Here is a 19,649-nt window from a genome sequence, read left to right as displayed (position 1 = left end):
GCACAAAATAAATGCCCACATAACGTGATAAAAGGGTAGCTGTAGGGTGTAGTTATTATGTTTCAGCCATGTAGCAGATGTAAAAATAAGAAGAGGGATACCAAAGAGGTAATAGGAAGACTGAATGCACGTAGCAAACCAAGCTTAATTATGTCCACTGAGGTTGTCTGAGGACCCCGTCCTGAACAAGGTCACTATAAACTTGTTGTGGGGGAGTTTATCATTTCGATATAAATCTCACCAGAGCCCTTACAGCATAATAATGTATAAGGCATCTGAGTACCAGGAAATGATGCAGCATATCTCAAAATTGCATAGATTTGAGGATGAAAGAGAGATGGTTGTTTTAATGGGGAGTGGAAGGGGTAGTGCATTACATTTACATTCACTCATTTGGTAGACGCTTTTATCCAAAGTTCCGTCATCGTGCAAGTTTGATTAAAGGCGTCTCATCAGTGGAAAAGCAGCAGTCTCTAAGAAAATGCAAGTTAACTTTTACCATTGTGGCTTTACAGTAGAGCTTCTTGATCTTATCAGTTGTTTGACATAGTTTTCTAAACCGCCTCTAATTGCATTCATGCTCCACAAATTTATGACTTTTATGCAAGTTTGATTAAAGGAGTTAGCTTTTACCTCCATTTCAAAAGGTAGATGAGCCCATCTTCTAAAAGACTGGCATTTCCCTGACAAAGTTAGATAGTTAGTATCCTCAATTTCTGTTCAATTTTATTTTATGGTGGCAAAATGAATCAAGCAGCTTTATGTACAGAATGGTTGTCTTTTTTTGGCTTGAAACTATTGAAGTTATACTCATTTGATATAGAGTCTATGGTTATACTGTATGTGTTGTCTCCAAATCATCATGCGGCTGTCAATAGTGTTTAAGAACCCAGCTTTTGGCAGGATGCTGGAGCTAAAGTGCAGTAAATCACTTCCATCACATATTGTGTGACTGAAATCCTTTATCCTTTCGTGGATCTCAGCCAGTTCATTTAATGGGTTAGTCTATTAATGTTATTGATTTTCAGGGTGGCTCTTTCATCGAGATAAATAACAACAGAGGGGCCCAACTGAGTGGGGCACCCCTAATCCTGATGTATTCATCCAAGTCTGTCCTCTCTGAACCTCATTGCCCTACTTGGGTCAAAGCACTGGGGTTGTTAGAGAGTATCTTCCATTATGAAGCTTCATCTCTAATGAGGCCCACTAAACCCAGTGCCCAGTGAACCAAGACTCCCTCGCCCCATCATATGATTTTTCTCTCTTTCTCTTGCCCCTTTTCTCTCCCTCTTGTACTGTCGATACAAAGTACTAGCCAGAGTAAAGGTAGGTAGTATTACAGTCATGTATCTACCAACAGTAACTTTAGAATATTTTGCCATGGGAGAATTACCTTATTTATAGTTTTGATTCACACAAAAAAGCTTGTTATTAAGTTGCATAACTTGCCCAGATGTTGCTTGCGACTGAAATTGATAACCATCTAAAATTAAACAATGTGGAAGAAGCCAAATTCAATATTGTTGGGAAAGTTGACACATGACTTTGCTTGATAAATTACATCCATTATCCAAATAGGAATAATGGCTTGAAGGGATACCAAACCTAGACAAGCAGACATTTAGAGAAAGGGGCAGACCAAGACTAGCTTCTGTGTATGACTCAGATATGTTTCATGTCACCAGCCCATTCTTCGCTGACTTAAACTGTCTAGTGAAGCAGAAAGGCCAGAAGAAAAACATCTTGTAAAACAGCATGTGATGCAGTGTATGACTACATGATGATTTTAAGTGTCTCTCTTTCACTGAAATAATTGTCTTGCTCACTCACGGTAAAACCAAACCTAAAACTCACATTCCAGCAATCATCAGCTCTGGTTTGGTCAAAATTAACCCTTAATTCATATTGTTAGGTTGTGAAAATATTTTAGATCTACACACTGTCGCTGCCTATCTAATGCCCAAGCTCCCTCTCGCTCTCCTCCTGCTTGATGCCTCTCCTGTCCCCACCTGAACTCGCTGTGTCTTTGTCAAAATAAGGATTATTATTTGTCGTCCCTGGAGTCAGACTCCCAGTCAGAGCAGCTGTAAATCACCTTCATCTGAGGGAAACTTCCCGAAACCAAATAAAGAGCAGGATGGAGCCGCTTTCGTCACATTAAACTGTGCATGTTCTAGTCTTTACACATGAATTCATAACTTCGTACAATGTTATGTAACCTGGAACCTCACAAAATAATGAAACTGTATACTCCTTGGCTTTTGCCTTTACTAAAGACAACCTAATGTAATAGAGCAGATAAGCACACTGTTTAATCCATTCCTGTCACTTTTGCTCATGTTTTTGGTTGTGAAAATGCAAATTAAAAAATCCCTGCAGCCTCAAAAAATTTAATGGTGCGTTCCATTTACCTCGAAAGTCGGAGGTCAGAGCTGGGAACGACGTCACACCCGAGTTTCAGTTAATAAGTCGGAAAACCTTGCTCGGCCAGCTGTTGTTTACAACTAGCCAGGTTAGCTATTGTTACACCGGTTGATTAAAAAAAATGCACTGTGCGTTATTTACACATTCTAAATACTGTAGCAACATGTCCACACACAGCAGTTGGACAGCACATTGTTTACAAAAATTTCTCTGAGACAGAAGTACACAGTGCTAATAAACAGTATAAACTACAGCTTTCACTAACTAACTAATAATCAGAGCAGCCATCTTGGATCACAAAGTCGGGGTAGTGCGGTTCTCCCGACTTCCCAAGTCGGAAATCCGACCTAAGAAGGCTTTCCCTTTGAAATTTCCGACTTTGGACTCGGAAATTCTAACTTCCCATATAAAATGGAACGCACCATAACACTCGCCATGCCTGGTTGCAATGATTGGACAAGCCTCTATTCGGGTAGGGTTTAGCATTACCCAAAGGTTCTCCAGTTTATTTGCTTTGTGAAATATACTGTGTCATATATGAAAATAGAACCTTATAGAATTTACTTTTCAGATATAACCAGCAAACCCCTGGAGTGCATGATCTGTTTGTCAAACTGCAGGTGGGGACACACATGTTGTTGATCTAATGCTAATCTGATACATCTAATGCGTATTTTTGTCACTGCCTGTTGATTTTCTATCTCTAACAGCATCATTAAACTCTGATGCTGGGTGATGTATTTTGCCACTTACAGGTGAGAACGGCCAGTAGGTCGAAAAATACACAAATTTCCCAGATTGCCTGGATAGGGGGATCATAAATATCACTGCGTTTGTAATGCTGGAGACTTATGGCCTTAGACACTGCATGTACATGTAAGCTGACATCAACATTAAAAGGCCGCTGTGAAATATGATGGATAAAAGGATGAGGCCTAGATGTGAAATCGGCCTTAGTTTTATTAGCTGTGCACTGAGAAAGTTTCATTATTGGTTGTCTTAAAGTATTACTTTCTGTGCATCAGTGGATCTGATCTGTTGGTTCATGATCTAAAAAAATAGATGCTTGACTGTGCAGATGAGCAATGCATTTTGATCATGCATTCCTCTCTTGAAACCCTGATGTGGTGAACTTGACTTGTTCTAGATATTTTTCTTGAATTCAGAGTAACTCTGCTGTGGGATGAACAAATGTGAGTAAGACAGAAGACAGAATCATCAGTCCTGTGTTTGTTTTTCTATGTTTTTTTCTCTTAGTCTCTCCTGCACAACAGTGGTTCTCCAAATAACTCTTAACACTGAGACTTGTTTTCATACATATTCTCCAATTTACATTCTTGTTTCACTATTATGTGTTTCACCCTGTGAGCCTCTGAACAACTGAATTTCTGGTACATCTTATATCCAAGGGTTTCCCTCCTGTTCTTTCCTAAAGCTGGCAGTAAGAGGAAGAAACATAAGTGAAGTGGGTACTGTGCTGTCAATGGTATTTGTGACTGACGTCTTTAATCTTATTATGAACAAATTCATTTCTTGCAATGCTTATTATGGATTTTCAGAGAGATTATTTATAGTAATTAGTCCACATGGCAGATCATATTAGTGTAAAGCGGCAGCCCTTTATAGCATGAGAGCCTCAGTAACGTATGAGGCCAAACTGGATAGGGAAGGACTACTTAATAATTAGTCCTTGAGTTTTAATCTGTTGGCTTCAAGAACTAATTTTATACACTTGCATACCTTTAAAAGTCTCTGATCCTTAGATCATGCATGTTCACTGTGCCAGTTCAAGGGAGACAAGTAATAAAATCAGTCATGTGAACAGTCTATTTTTGTCACCTTAATCTTAATTTCTAGTTACTGTGAAGGATTTACTGGTATGTACAGTCTCAACAGCTGGTACATATTTGCCTTCAATATACGTCAACAATACTTTGACGTGTGACCTTTGTTTAACCTGCACCTTATTAAAACAGAATGAAGATCTTTTCTACAGAAGGATTTTGCAGTAATCTTAAACAAATACAAATGAACCGGTTTTCTTGTGATAGAATATTTGTCATAAGGCATTGTATTGTTGAGGTATTCGCAATAAAAATTTAAGAAAAGGCACAGGTCAGACAGGTCACAGCAGGTGACGTAGTTGAAGCGATCAATATTTTGAGCAATATTTTTTATAATAATAGTGATGAAGCCACATGAAAAACCCACTGTACACTACCTGCTCAGCACCAAACAGCAGACAGACATAGTTGCTGGTGAACATAGTGGCGCATTTAGCAGCTAAAGAGCCAGACATTTCTGACATTTTCACTTAGGGGTTTAGACATTAATGTCTGTGTGATGTGTTATTTTGAGGGGACACCAAATTTACAGTGTACAAGCACACTCACTACTTTATATTGTAGCAAAGTGTCATTTCTTCATTGTTGTCACATGAAAATATATAATCAAATATTTACTCAAATATGAGGGGTGGACTCACTGTTGCGAGATACTGTAAATCCAATATCATGGATATTTTACACCATTTTTATACTTTTAAACAGAGATGCATCAATACAACTTTTTCTCTTGTGATATCAGGACTCCCATTCCCAAATATAAAATCTATATACTTCACTGTAGGAAACTCATTGGGATCATTTTCGTGTAAAGTAGCATTAGCCCCGGGATTGCTCGGACACATAGTTTTCAATGTTAGTTTTAGGGTAACACTGAAAGGGCAATCTAAATCCATATACCCAACATACATTTTCCTCTATATTGAAATGATTACATAAAGTTTAAATTATAATCATCTGTTTAATTATCTCTCACAGTATGTAAAAAAAAAAAAATACTGAGTTACTGAGTCAATTGACAACACATTACTGACTACACATTAGTAGTTACTGAGGAAAGCATTATTGATTGATTGATTGATTCATTCATTTTCTGGCCAGTCCTGAAATAATTTAAGCTCCTGCCAGCATACAATATATGCTTTCATTTCCCCAGTCCTCCCAGAGACGTTGTTGTAGCTTGAGATAAAACCAGGATCATACAGATACAGCCATAATCCTGCCATCTCCTCTCTGTGAGGAAAAGATCGATCTGTCAGAAAGCAGACAGACAGAAGCTGCAGGATATGTGAGGTGTGAGAAACTAATCATTATTATTATTATAACATATCATTCATTTTTTTCAGCTGGCATGTGTATGTGTGTGAGTGTCTGTGGTAGGACCAGAGACAGCTGGAAAATGAAAACATCCCCAGATATATCATGTTTGCCTTTAGCACTTTTGGATCGATTGACTGTCTAGAGTTTAAAGTTATTTATTTGTACCCCAAAATAGAGAACTCTAATCTGTGACACTGGATTTCTGTCGATTTTTGTTCAACATGTGGTGATTGGTGGTGTTACAGTGTAATGTTGAAACCCAGTTCCATTTCAGGATTAGTTACAGTTACCGCAAAACTAATACATAGATAAATAAAGCATCCTAACTTGATCATTTTCTATCATGGAGTTACAGATACAGGTTTGAGATTATTTTCATGCTTGCTAAACAATAATATAGTGATGAATATTTCTGATTAAAAAGGGCAACATTGAGGCACTTTTCCATGTCTATCCCACCTACTCAGGTAAAGAGTTTTCAAGGTTACCCCGAATCATCGGCTCATCGGTAAAAACTCTGAGTCAGTCATGGTTTGGGCCAAAATCATAACCAGCATAAAAAACATATCTAGTTCATCTGGCTCCTCCTACTGATCTTAATGCTAGTCAAAACAACAAATCACAGCCAGGAGCAGTCTCTTACGCAGCGTCAACCACTGCTCGTGCACACGCTGCGCAGCCCTTCCTCGCACATGCTCTCACTCAGTCACGCTCAATATCTTCTGCACATGGCTTCAGAAGTTTTGCAAACACAATGGGTGAGAAACAACCACCAGTAATTAAAGAGCTGCCCATCCCTCCTTTGTTAGTAACAGTGTATAGTACAAAACATGTGTGTGAACATGTCCCAGCTCCAAACCGAGTTTGGGCTCATTATGTTTGTTTCCATGGCAAGTGGCAAAGAGGCATGACAAACAATGGAGAATAACTTTTGAGGGAAGGCAGTGGCGTACTAGCCTCTCATCCCACTGTTAGATGTTGTCACAGCGGCCACTGAAGCCTCGGGCGCTTTGCCCTGGGCTACGAAGCGCTGGTGGAGCGTCTTTGATAAGACAGGTCAAAGCGAGAGGGGTCTTGGCAAGACTCTAGCCGTGGAGAGCGAGCCTTATGTGGGATGGGGTTTCGCAGGGCAACTGGCTCCTTCTGCTGCCGTCCGAACATGTGAGTTTGGTGGGAGGGGCTTAGCAGAGTGATACGAGCAGCAGAGAGACGCAGAAGGTTTTGCATTGCATGTGCAATTGTTACCAACTGTTGCTTTAAGCAAGCATGAGAAGAATCTCCAAACTGTGTCTTGTCTTTTCTGCAAATAACAAATAATCAATATTACAAGATATCATTCTCTTGCGATACATTATAGATACATTGCCACCAGGATGGTTATAATACTGAAACAGGTCTTTTCATCATGTGAACTGTAAGCGCTTTTTCGTTTCTTTGCTGAGAGTTAGACGAGTAGATTGATAACATCAAGTTCACACGAGAAGATGTCCACAACAACAGTTTGGCCATCTCGGACTGTGCTGTACACGTTGAAGAGGACAGGGGCCTGCAAATTGGTGTTTACAGAAAACCCACACACACAGACCAGTACCTACTCTTTGATTCCCACCACCCACTGGAGCATAAGCGGGTCATGACAACACTGCACCACAGAGCGGAAAACATACCAACAAGCGCCCAAACCAGATAGAAGGAACAGAACCACCTGAAGGGGGCACTTACAGCCTGTGGATACCCTAAATGGACCTTTGTGAAAACAGCCACAAGATCCAGGAAGAAAACTACAGGGGATGAAGAAAAGAAGGTCAAACGCAACAACATTGTGATTCCATACGTGTCTGGAGTGTCAGAGAAACTATGGAAGGATTTTCAACAAACACAACATCCCTGTGTTTTTTAAACCCAAGAACACGCTAAGGCTGGTACACCCAAAAGACCGCACCCCCAAGCACAAGAAAAGCAATCTAGTGTATGCAGTCCAATGCAGTGAGGAATGCACAGACCTGTATATTGCGGAGACTAAACAACCATAACACAGAAGGGCCAACTCCTCAGGTCAAGACTCTACAGTTTACTTACATATGAAGGACAGAGGACACTTGTTTGAGAACCACCAGGTGCACATTTTAGACAAAGAAGATGGATGGTTTGAAAGAGCTTTCAAGGAAGCCATCTACACCAGTGTCGAGAAGCCGTTGCTGAACACAGGATTCCCCACTTACAATGCTGTCCTTTCATCACTTCCCTGGACACTCAACTAACGTAACCTATTGGCCTCAGGTGAAGATGCCAACGATGGTCGTTCAGTCTTGGCTACAGGTAGTCCTAACGACTGTAATGACTGTTGTTACAACAGTCAGGAACAATAAGGAACCAGCAGTATCGACGATCCTGGCAAACGACCCCACTGAGGTTAAATAGCTGAGTTTCCCTACCGGTCAGTCAGAACTGAAGAAGTCCTTTGGATGAGGGACGAAACGTCTTCTAGTATCTTCAACCAAGTCCAGTTGCCCTTGACTTAAACCTTCTTTGGATTAGTACTAAGTATTAACCAACTACCAATGTAGAATATTTTTCTTGGATTTGATGAAACCAAAATTAGAAATGTTGGTTGATTAACTACTGTCTTGTGTTAATACACTCATTTATACTAGTTACACTCCCAGGCTGTGGATCTGCTGTGGACAGAAGTGGATTGAACCAGAGTCAGGATGCCATTGTGCCAAAATGTGCTGCTTCTAGACAGAATCCTTCTAAGAGAAACACCTTCCCCTTGTTCTATTTATTTACATCTATTTTATTAAAATTACTGTTGTAATATAAATATTGTGTGTTCCCTCACACAATATTGTAAAGGCGGATTAAGTATTTTAGTTCTCATAATAAATTATGATGTTTTTACATACAGAGTGTTGTCCAGAAAATAACAGCATAGACTGGGCTAACAGAAACTCTGCCTCTCTGTCTCCGGATAGGTGTGGAGTGGCTGCCTGCAGTGCCACAGCTTACAGGCTCCCCTGTCTAGTCTGAAGAGATGAAAGCTGCTCCCCTGGAGTGAAAGAAAAGTCAGCAGTTGTCTAGAAAACATGTGTATCTGACACATAAAGCTGACTAGCAAAAACAGGGACAGACCACCACATTCAGGTACAAGCAAAGCAACAAGTGCACATACAACATACACTGCACTACACATTATGTGTATGTGTTGCATAATGTCAAGGCCTCAGATTTCTCTTTCACATTACGCTGTTTTATACCCTTTAGCTGATATTCATCTCCAATGCCCTCTGATTCTAGCCTGACCACAAATCATATTTTTGAGATTTAATATTTATGTCAGCCTCATTGGCTATGCGCTGCCATCTCTTCGCTGAGTGCTTAAACTGGAGACCCTCAACATTTGAATGCGATCCCTGGAGAATACTCATCTCACCATTCGCTCTATCAGTCAGCAGCTGTCAGGCATTGAAACCTCATGAAAGCTCATAAAATATTGATGCTCTCTGCTATTTTCTTTTGCATATGAAAGGAATGGTAATTAATGTCCCCTTAATGGAAAGTTAGGAAACCACTGTCTGTTCCTAGAATTATTTTGGATAAAAGTGTCTGACAAACATAGGCTACAGTGGCCTTTTTAAGAATGTAATTGCAAAGGTGTACCAACAGACATGAGCTATGGTGTAAAAAATCAGCTCAATAGCTGCACGGTAATTAAATTCTTTTATGCCTGTTGGTATTGTTGTTGCTGTGCTGTACTCCATTCAGTGCTTGGTATTCTTACGAGTTATCTTGAAAGATCATTAAAGGTCAAAGCAAGAGAGGTTGCTTTTAAATTTATAAACGTTTTCATGCAATCTTTTTCATACAGGACAACAATCTTCCACTCAAATTTCATTTTTTGGGGGGGAGGGTTGGAGGCAGATACCTTCAGATATATCAGTAATGTATAGCTCAAAACATACGCAAATAAAGCCAAACCCCTCTGCTTGGCCAGATACCACCGGAGGCACAGTAAGCAAAAACATATATTTTTCATACATTTGAAAATGTTTCACATACTTTATGCATCAGTTACATGACTGAGTTTAGAATTACTCTCTAACGACCCTCCAGGTGAAGCTCATTGTGAAATATAATTGAATTCTTTGTCACACAGAGACACATGGATGAGTAGATTTTATTAATGAAATGCTGAAGTGGGCAAGCTTTTATGGTAACAGTTAACAGTTTTTTTGCTTTGAGTATAATGTACATTTCTGTGTTAGCAGCAAAAAGAAACGTATTCATTCAGTGGTGGGAGCTAACACTGGCATCCTCTCATGAATCCCTTTACATGGGCCATCATCTGATTTTGATGGCTGATTTGCACTGCAGGGTTCTGATTTGCCTGTGATTGGGTAATGTGTTCATGCACTAAAAAAGTAGATAGCTTATTGTCTTGGATTGTCTTGTACAACCAGACTGATTTGCCTAAAAGGGAAGTTTACCCCCATGACTTCTGTTTGGCAGCTATTGAAATTTGATATGAGCAAATGAAATGTAGTACATCAACTGCATCTCTCTCAGTCTCCTGGCTTCTTTGCACTGGACCTCCTGGCCCTTCCTGCTGCGTGCATCCACCATTTCCTGCATGCCTGCGCCCAGAGGAGACGTGGCACCTTATTGCAAATCAAAGTTTGATCTGCTAATTCGCCTTGATTTTGTAATCAGTCTCAACATTCAGGGCTGCTGGCTGACATGTCTTTAATGTCAACATAGAAGCAGATTAAATTGTTATGGCTGTGATGAATTTCACAGCAATAAGTGAGTATTCCATCGCATGTCAAGAGGCATATATCATGAAGGTGTCACAGGGGCGCCGCTAGGAATTTTGGGCCCCATGACAAAAAAATCAGATTGGGCCCCCTTTGCGCAGCTGTTGTCACCACATCTCTAGGACCCAACTGTCCCATCAAAAGCTTTACATAACTAATAATAATAATAATAATAATGCTAACTCTAATTAAAGGCTTGCAACTGTCTTGCTTCTTGAAGTTCAATACTAGTACTAGCACAATATTTACTGCTGGTGATTTGTACATGCAAGTCTGCATACAGTATGCAGTTCACTATTATATATAAAGCCACCATAAAAAATGTCCTTAAGGCAATCTTTTACTCTCTCAATGCTTTTTTATTGTAAAATTAAGAGATAAAATTCTCTTAACATTAACACCTATCTATAGATGTCATTTAAGAGCCATAATTCTATCTAAATGAATGTATCAAACTGGATTATTTTAATATTGTCTGTAACTAGGCTGAGGTAAACTACTCACTGTAGGTTGTTTAGTTTTTTTATTTATTTCATAATGATCATTGTGTGAGAAAATAATTTGTGCTTGAATTTCTGTCATTAATAAATATTTGATTTTCTTTTTTGTAATGGTAAAAAGAGCTAGAGAGGCAGAGAAATCCCCACAGACTCCCTGTAATGATGCTAACTGGAAAGTCATTAACACCATGCTGCTCACCTTCTTCACCGGGACAGGGAGGGGTACAGTTATGGGGAGACTGGGGTGCTGCTGACTCATCTGTTAAGTCTGCTAAAAGGGGCAGGGACACTGAGTTAATATGAATATCTTGCTAAACGTTTCCCTGCACTGATTAAATGTTGATGAAATGTAGGCTAACAATAGTCTGTAGCTAGCTAAAGTTAGCTTATAGTGTAGATTTCAAATATCAGCAGTTTTACAAAAATTGACGGCAAATTGAAAATGTGATCAAACGTTTTCGGAGTTGAGAAGCTGCAGTTAACGTTAACGGAGGCTACACGGCAACACAATGGAGATTTAACCCTATCTGCTAGCACGTCGGCCAATGTGCGCCACTGTAGGGTTAATCGGTCGACATGCATACAATCAATAACTTTTGGCACACACACTGTGATGGTTGTACTAAGAGTAATATACTTCGGGGGGCTGTCAGGAATAGTTAGCTAGCTAGCTCTGATTAGCTCCCCCAGGCCCAGTCACACAGACCACTGCAACCAACACAGCAGACGTGTCCAGCAACAGCTGATAATGTTCATACCTCTGTTATGCTATCATTAAATTCTCAGTAATGTTGTAAAGTTTTAACCTAAATCAAGATACATCTGGCTCGTGATGTAACTTTACAGAATATTCTTGGTTCATGAAACTTAAAATATACAACAACATTGGTATGAATTGAAACATTGCTTTATTATTATCATTAGGCTATTATAAATAAATATTTGCAGGAATTATAGTATTAATATACTATATTAATAATATATAATTATGGTATAGTAAATATTAATGCATAATGGTCACTGATTACTACATTGACAGTTGACATCTCTTTAGTAATGGTTCTTTTTTTTATTTAACAGCTATGCGTGGGCCGAGCAGCCGAAATAAACGTCATCACGTTTTGCGCACTGTGGCTTCTGCGACAAACCATATATGGAAGTTCAACTTCCGTCATGTTTGTCTGCAGGCTGCAGCTGGACCCTTCTTGATAAGCGCGCTAAGGCAGGACCAAACCATTTCATGCAGATACAGGGGGGTGGTCAAATTAATTTTATTATTATATTTGAAATACATATATACTCAATGATAATGGTTTATATAATGTATAATATAATATAATTTTATATTAGTTTTTACAAAAAAATTGGAATTGTCATAACTTTTCCCCCCTATAAGACACCCCTGAAAACATATTGTAGCACTTTTGTGAAATGACTAACTGGTGCATAAAGTTTTCAGTGACTGTCTCTCTTACTGATGTCCTCTCTTCAAGGATCTTAAGCTTGTAGGCTTCCAAGTATAAATACATCATCCACCACAACATTGCATACAACCAAATATATTTAAATAGCAGTTCAGTCAGTAAATTCATAATGTGTAGACAACAGTGAACATACAAGCTACACTCATCAGGCATAACATTATGACCACCTGCCTAAAATTGTGTAGGTCCTCTTTTTACTGTCAAAACAGCCCTGACCCGTCGAGTCATGGACTCCACAAGACCTCTGAAGGTGTGCTGTGGTATCTGGCACCAAGACGTTAGCAGCAGATCCTTTATGCCCTATAAGTTTTGAGTGGGAGCCTCCATGGATCGGACTTTTTGTCCACAGATTAGATTGAGATCTTGGAGGCCAAGTCAACATCTTGAACTAGTCCTCAAAACATTCCTGAACTGTTTTTGCTTTGTGGCAGGGCACGTTATCCTGCTGAAAGAGGCCACTGCCATCAGAGAATACTGTTTCCATGACAGGGTGTCCATGATCTGCAACAATGTTTGGGTAGGTGGTGCGTGTCAAATATCTCCAAGAATGGCAGGACCCAAGGATTCCTGCAGAACACTGCCCAAAGCATCACACTGCCTCACCCAGCTTGCCTTCTTCGTGGTGCCATGTGTCCCCCAGGTAAGCGAAGCACAAGCACCCGACTATCTAAGTAATATAAAAGAAAATGCCATTCATCAGACCAGGCCACCTTCTTCCATTGCTCTGTGGTCCAGTTCTGATGCTCACATGCCCATTGTAAGGTCTTTCAGCAGTGGACAGGGGTCCAAATGGGCACCCTGACTGGTCTACCTCTAAGCAGGCCCGTATGCAACAAACTGTGATCCCCTGTGTGTTCTGACACCTTTCTACCAGAACCTGAATTTACTTTTTCAGCAGTTTGACCTACAGTATCTCGTTTGTTGGATTGGACCACATGAGCCAGCCTTTGTTCCCCACGTGTTCTTTTAATAAACAATTCTTTATTTGCTTTTCATTTTAGTATAAATGTAGTTGGGGAGTAGTTGATTGCATTTAGCCAATCACTTAAGTAAAAAATTAAAATCTAGAAAGTTTGCCCTGGCAAATAGCAATATATTGTCAAGAACACTTGCACAAAACACTGAAATGGAAAGTACCCCACCAGGTGTTGAATATATGTTACTACACAATAAAACAAAGAGTGAATGCTTTATTATGAACCAATCTTATTTTCTATTTTTTTTTTACACATTGCTTGTCAAAATACTTCCACAGCAGTAGTAAAGTTAAAATTACATTGCTGCAGTTGAGAAAATATTTATGGTCCCCAACAGGCCTCTTCATATTAGACACAACACAGGTGTTAACATTAACCATGGCTCTGTATTCAACTGTCCTCCCCTGTGACATGTCAATATCTCATCATTGTATAGGTGCCCATGTCTCCAAAATATTTATCAGGTGATAAATAGTAAACATTTTGTGTATATTCCTGTTGAACCAGTTTGCTTAATTAACCTCTCTTGGAATAATTTAACTTGTCAAACAGGTGTTATTATTAATAACATTGTCTGCATTCTGTTTAGGAGTTTAGCAACCTGATGCATGCCGGTTCACCAAGACCAATACCGATGCTTTGTTAATGTTTTTAGCAGCACGTGTGCTTTTCCTTCAATGACAGAGAGAAAGGTCTATTCTCAGTTTTGGTAGGTACTCCAACTCAGCTGAAATAAAGCAAATCTGATTTTGAGTTAAAATTAATTCTTTAAAAGACCATTAGTCCCTTAAAACTGGTTTTATTAGTAATATTTCTAACTTTTGTAATGTCTGTATAAAGAGAATTGCCCCAGAAGCAACTGGAGGTTAGCCTCTGTACTTTTCAGAACAGCAGCATGTAGCACTGATCATCAGCACCATTTCATGTTTGATTCTTAAAGTTTGCTTTGATCACATATTATACAAGAGAATTACAATAGATACTCAATTACTACTTTATTAAAAAATAACATTTAATACGCAATGATACAACACTGTACAGTAGAGTGTGTGTGCAGGAGGCGCAAAGCTGCCCCAGTGAAGACTGTGAGTGAAGGGTTGCTGGTCAGCTGCGAGGACGTGCTGTAGTTGTCTCGTGCTGCATTCATCACACATGCAGGGTTCGCTGGTGTTCATCCAAAAGCAACAACTGAGCTTTGACACACTCTGAAGGTATATTTTATTCAGTTTATCGTTTTGCAGGACATGCATATGCAAATTGGTATTATTATTTTTTTTTTTAATCATATTTATTCCTGCAACCAGCAGGGTCAAATTCCACGGGAAACCTGAGTTTCTGACTTTTATAATAGCAGTTTCAAGTCAGACATTAGTATTTCTGGTATGCCCTCGTGTAATGAATGCAGCATTGGTCCTGAGAGGTTAAAGGTAACTGTAGAGTCTACTGTTCAGGGGGGTCAGTCAGAGATGGGCAGAGGAAGTATGTATATGACTCCATGAGAAATCAACCATCGCTTCTGAAAATCAACCACAACTGAGGCCACTCAGGAAACACCTCACATGTGAATGACTACTGTGGTGGAAAGTAAAGCACACACAAATCTTTGCAGACTGAGACCCCTGAAAAAGCAGACAGGTTCAGATAATACTGTACGGCCCTATTTTTGAGTGAATTTCTGCATCATCTTAGACAGAAGCCATAGTGCATGTCATAAATAAAAAAAATTTGAAAAGACACCACACAATTCCTATACGCATGGTAGAGTGAGACTAGTGGTATTTTACAGATTATCACATTATTTCACAAAATAGTGGCGCAGTCTCACAATAGATTTGTCCATATTTCAAACGGACAACATGAAGCACTGACATGTGAGATGGCAGTATTTAGCTAGGCAACAATGTAACAGCACTCAGAAGAAAAAGGAGGTTTAAATAAAGACTAAAATGGAAATAAGTGCCAGGTCAGACTTCTGTTTACGGGGCATTTCAGTAGCTTTTTGTTTGATGATGATGACGAACAGGCTTCATTTGTCAGACCGTCAATTCTCTAAATAACTGAGAAAATGTCACGCTTACACAGACTCTTCTTTACAAGATAATTGTCATGTCTGCAGAAGTGTAAACTTATGGATATGACGTGACTGGATACCGTGACCGTGCTGAACATTGTTGCATTTTCTTAATGCACCTCAGTTTCAAGGCATGTGTGGAAGACTTTATCATGCTATTAATATGACTAAGGAAAGGCTAGATAATTCAGAAAGGCTAACAACTCAAGGCTAATAACTCAAATTGTGTCTTTGAGATTTAATACTCGGTGTACAAGTCAAGTACAAAATTAGGTAAATGACATACTAAGCTGGCTAATACAAATTCTATTGAAGGACTATGGCGTGAAGTAGTATTAGGTTAGATAAGAAACTTTCACCAAGAGTTGCAGAAACCCTAGTTCTTGGAAAGTAGAAAAAAAGTGTCCTAATGGCAGCAATTGTAGCTTTTGTAGGAAAGTTTCCCCACATCAATAAGATTCACAAACTGGGTTGTTTAAAAACTTGCATCATTGCCCTGAGAAATATGTTCCCTCGCGGCTATGTGTCTGGAGATGCCTTTTGATTTTGTCAGAACGGCTGAAGCATTTGCCACACACAGGGCAACTGTATGGCTTCTCTCCAGTATGGATCCTCATGTGTACCTTCAGGTGAGCCATCTGTGTGAAGCCCTTTCCACAAATCTGGCAGCGGAAGGGTTTTTCTCCCGTGTGGCTACGCTGGTGCTCCTGGAGTCTGCCAGAGGAGCTGCAGCACTTCCCGCATACTCCGCAGCGGTAAGGTTTTTCTCGAGTGTGCACTTGTACATGCACATGCAGGTGGCCAATGTGACTAAACGCCTCACCGCAGACCTTGCAGCAAAAGGATGACATGTGGCCTTGTAGGGGTGATTTTTGATGGGGGCAGTCCACGGCATTGGCTCCTTGGTTGCGCATGTGTGAGGCCTGTCCTCTGTTAGCTCCGGTTCCAGTTCCCTTAGCACCAACCATCTGTCCTCCATTCTCAACCCCAATAATGTCAATGTTGTTCTCATTTGAGCAGTTTGGGTTGACAGGCGCGAGGGGCTGAGCGCCGCTGTTGGAAGAAGTAGAGCCTCTGTGGCCTCCCCCACTCTCCACCTTCACATGCCTTGAGGAGCCTCGAGAACCAGGATCCCTCTCCCTGTTCTCCACACCTTGACTCTGGGGGAGGTTGGATGTGTGGGGACCGTCCTGGGGATATTCATTTGCAACACGCGGGGGAGTGAACATGTTCTCTGGTGTGCTGCAAGAGCCGTGACTGCGAAGCTGATCATCTCCTTGGTTGGGCCGGAGATCTCTTTTATCCTTAATCTGAATAGGGATACGTTCTTCGTGCCCCATGCTGGGACTCCACTCACGTCGTGGATGCTCACCATCCTCCTCGTCCAACAGCGCCATGGATGGACGATCTGAGAACACAACAGGAGGAAGAGGTTCTAATGAAAATATTAACTACATTGCTGCAGACAGCTGTGTTCATGGCACAGTGAAAACGAAAACTTAGTTGTAGTTGAACACAAGGGGAAGTGACTATAACGCTATGGCAGAGCAACCACAGCTCATGGAAATGGCAACGCCAGCGTTCTTCTGTAAAACACCCCTATACCACACAACTTTTCCCATCAAAAATACCAAGAGCTGAACTTGACAGACTTTTACATTTTAATAGAAATGTCTAAATTGTAACGGTGTTGGTCAATGTACAATACCAGTTTACTGGGGGGTTAAATGGTACTGTACAATGAACAGTGCATCACCACAGTTTAGCAGAGGCGGTAATTCACCAAAATCCTGACACATCTTGTTTCACGATCAATGCAGGTACAAACTAATGGCCAAAACAAGACGCCCTAATTTAATGTATTTTGCTCCACTATAAAACAGTCTGGGAAACCCTGAGTACCTACATATTAGACAGTAAAACTGTATGTGATGCATACATAAAGTTTTCAACCCCTTGAACTTTTAAGAGTTGTTTAACATTAATTAAAAGTTGATGTAACTGAGACATGTGACAACATGCTAACAGAAAAAGACAATGTCAAATCTACGTAAAACACTACTACTCTACAAATTATAAATAAGAGCGCATGACATATTTACATTCATAACTTAAATAATAGCACATTTGGCAACAGTTTATCACAGTTTCAGGCCAGTTTCTTAACATTATGTGGATAAGTAACTTAGTTTACATAACGGAATAAACACACTGTGAAACAACAGGTGAATAGTGTGTATTTATTTGGTCAGTATTCACTTCAATCGGCCCCTGTCAAATAAATAATTAATTTTTTAATTAGCAGGTGAAAATGCACTTAAGTATCCATATATAGCTAAAAGGGCTAGTCGGCTAACCTAGCTGGTTAGCTAACAAACAAAGGTTGCTAACGCGTTAGCCGCTCCACAACAACAGCTGCTAACGTCAGCTAGCTCGCTAAATGCTAAGTTAACTTCATCAGAAGTGGGATAACGTCGTTTTTATGTTATTTACTGTGTTGTTACATTGGTCCTGCACGCAGGCATTTACGTTTCACCACCCCAATACAACCTCACAAACTCGGCTGAGTGGACATAAAGGGGCGCAACTGCACCGTTAGCTTTCAGCCGAGCTAACCTGGCCATATTTCAATCCCAGCGTCTCGCAGCCTGCGTCTCAGATGGTCGTTCTCCCGCTCTCTGATCGCTATCTCCTCCTGGTACTCCAAAATCGTGTCCTCGACAGATTTGTAGATCTCCTGCGCAGCAAGCATGAGACGCTCAGTCAAAAATACGTTTAAAAACTGCAGCTTGGTCATTTTCTTGGGTTGCACGGAGCTCTTGCTATCATCCAAAATGGACCAAAAAAAGATGCTCGACCCAATCACGTGACCCGGAGTTGTTTCTTCTTCTTCGTATTCTTATTCTGTTCTTTCTTTCCCCCATGATACATGATATCCTGTTTCAGTCTTGACAATATCCCTTTATGGTAGGTTATATTCCTACCTTTTAGGTTAAAATGGGTTAACACTTATCAGGTCACAGAATGTCACGGGTCACAAAATATAATGTCACACCTGCTGCTATGTGGCAGAACAAGGTGCCCTAAGAGGTGTAAGGCATAAGGTATTATTTATTTTACAAAAAAGGGTTGTATAATGTAAAATGTGTGTTATTTAGGGATGTAAACTATCTACAAAAAATTATCTATAGCTTCAAGTGCAAGTCTACATGATTTTGCACTTTCATATACAGGTATTTTTTCATTAATCAATATTTATATCAATGGCTTTATTTGTTGTTAAATTTGATATTGCATATTTGGTAGTTTTATGTTGTTATTTTTGATGAAACCTTATTGGTGATGCAACTGTAATTTTGTTGTCCAGGATAACAATCTCTATTGAACTCTAGTATACTGCATTGTTGGTGGTATAAAGTAAAATCCGTGCACTGTATACACACACATTAGAAATGTAGACCACACATGTAGGGTTGTATACATTTGGGACTTCTACAGACTACAAAGTTTGGGCTTCATGCACTGATGTCAGAGCTGGTTGGTAGTAGGTGCTTGCCCTGGGTGCCTCTATCGCTTTGTGACCACTTTCTCTATGTGTGCTTAAAATACTTTTATTTCAGCTATTCAGCTGGGTGCCACACTGTGTCCAATGTACTTCTTATGTCTCAACATCTTTTAATGTGTCTAATGCATTTGAATTATCTAACCAATAAACAATTTTGACACAGTAAATAATAGCACAACCTTGAAGTAAATCATATAAAAACTGAATGTTATACTTAAGATGTGTGGTTACTGGTGCAGGAATGTACTTCTAGACTTTGACAATGGTACTGACAAAGATACTGATCGTATTTTTGTATGCAAGTATGCTTCATTTGTGTGAGATTTTTACTTCAGTGTCAGGAAATGGTAAGAAAACGGTTAACCTTTATATTTGTATGAGCTGAGCATCATTGATTTCTTGTTCAAAAATTTAACCATGAAACCACAGTTTAATTCCATTAATAATATAATACCGTTGCAGCCATGACAAAAATAGCTGATAGAGTTCCCATAAATAGGACAGTCTTGATTCAGTGTTAAGTTAATTAAGAAAATTACATGCGTTTATGTTGACAAACACAACAAATCAACAGCGTCATCACAAAACTGACGCACTGGAGGTCTCGCAGCATGAGCTGAAAGTAACGTTACTCCAGCTCGGCAGGTGGC

General features: G+C 39.8%; 1 protein-coding gene across 1 annotated transcript; it reads right to left on the bottom strand.

Annotated features, from left to right (window-relative positions):
• Positions 1 to 14,341: 14,341 nt before the first annotated feature.
• Positions 14,342 to 18,304, bottom strand: LOC119886529 (zinc finger protein 436-like). The gene is made up of 2 exons (XM_038697334.1): positions 18,051 to 18,304; positions 14,342 to 16,842 (listed from the first exon to the last, which is right to left on the bottom strand). Exons 1-2 carry the CDS (start codon positions 18,229 to 18,231, stop codon positions 15,923 to 15,925), a joined length of 1,101 nt encoding a protein of 366 aa, XP_038553262.1. The 5' UTR covers positions 18,232 to 18,304; the 3' UTR covers positions 14,342 to 15,922.
• Positions 18,305 to 19,649: the final 1,345 nt, after the last annotated feature.

Source organism: Micropterus salmoides, unplaced genomic scaffold, assembly GCF_014851395.1.
Source record: "Micropterus salmoides isolate LMB-PRFRI ecotype aquatic unplaced genomic scaffold, ASM1485139v1 Ms_hic_scaffold_4, whole genome shotgun sequence".
Classification (NCBI taxonomy): Eukaryota; Metazoa; Chordata; class Actinopteri; order Centrarchiformes; family Centrarchidae; genus Micropterus; species Micropterus salmoides.
The sequence above is the reverse complement of the archived record's forward strand: the minus strand, read 5'-3'. Positions and strand labels throughout refer to the sequence as shown.

Bases quoted from the DNA above. Each gene is read 5' to 3' on its own strand.
- LOC119886529 (XM_038697334.1), bottom strand. From the start codon at position 18,231: ATGACCAAGCTGCAGTTTTTAAACGTATTTTTGACTGAGCGTCTCATG. The intron at 16,843-18,050 runs GTTAGCTCGGCT...TTGTGTTCTCAG, and splicing joins TGGGATTGAAATATGGCCAG to ATCGTCCATCCATGGCGCTG.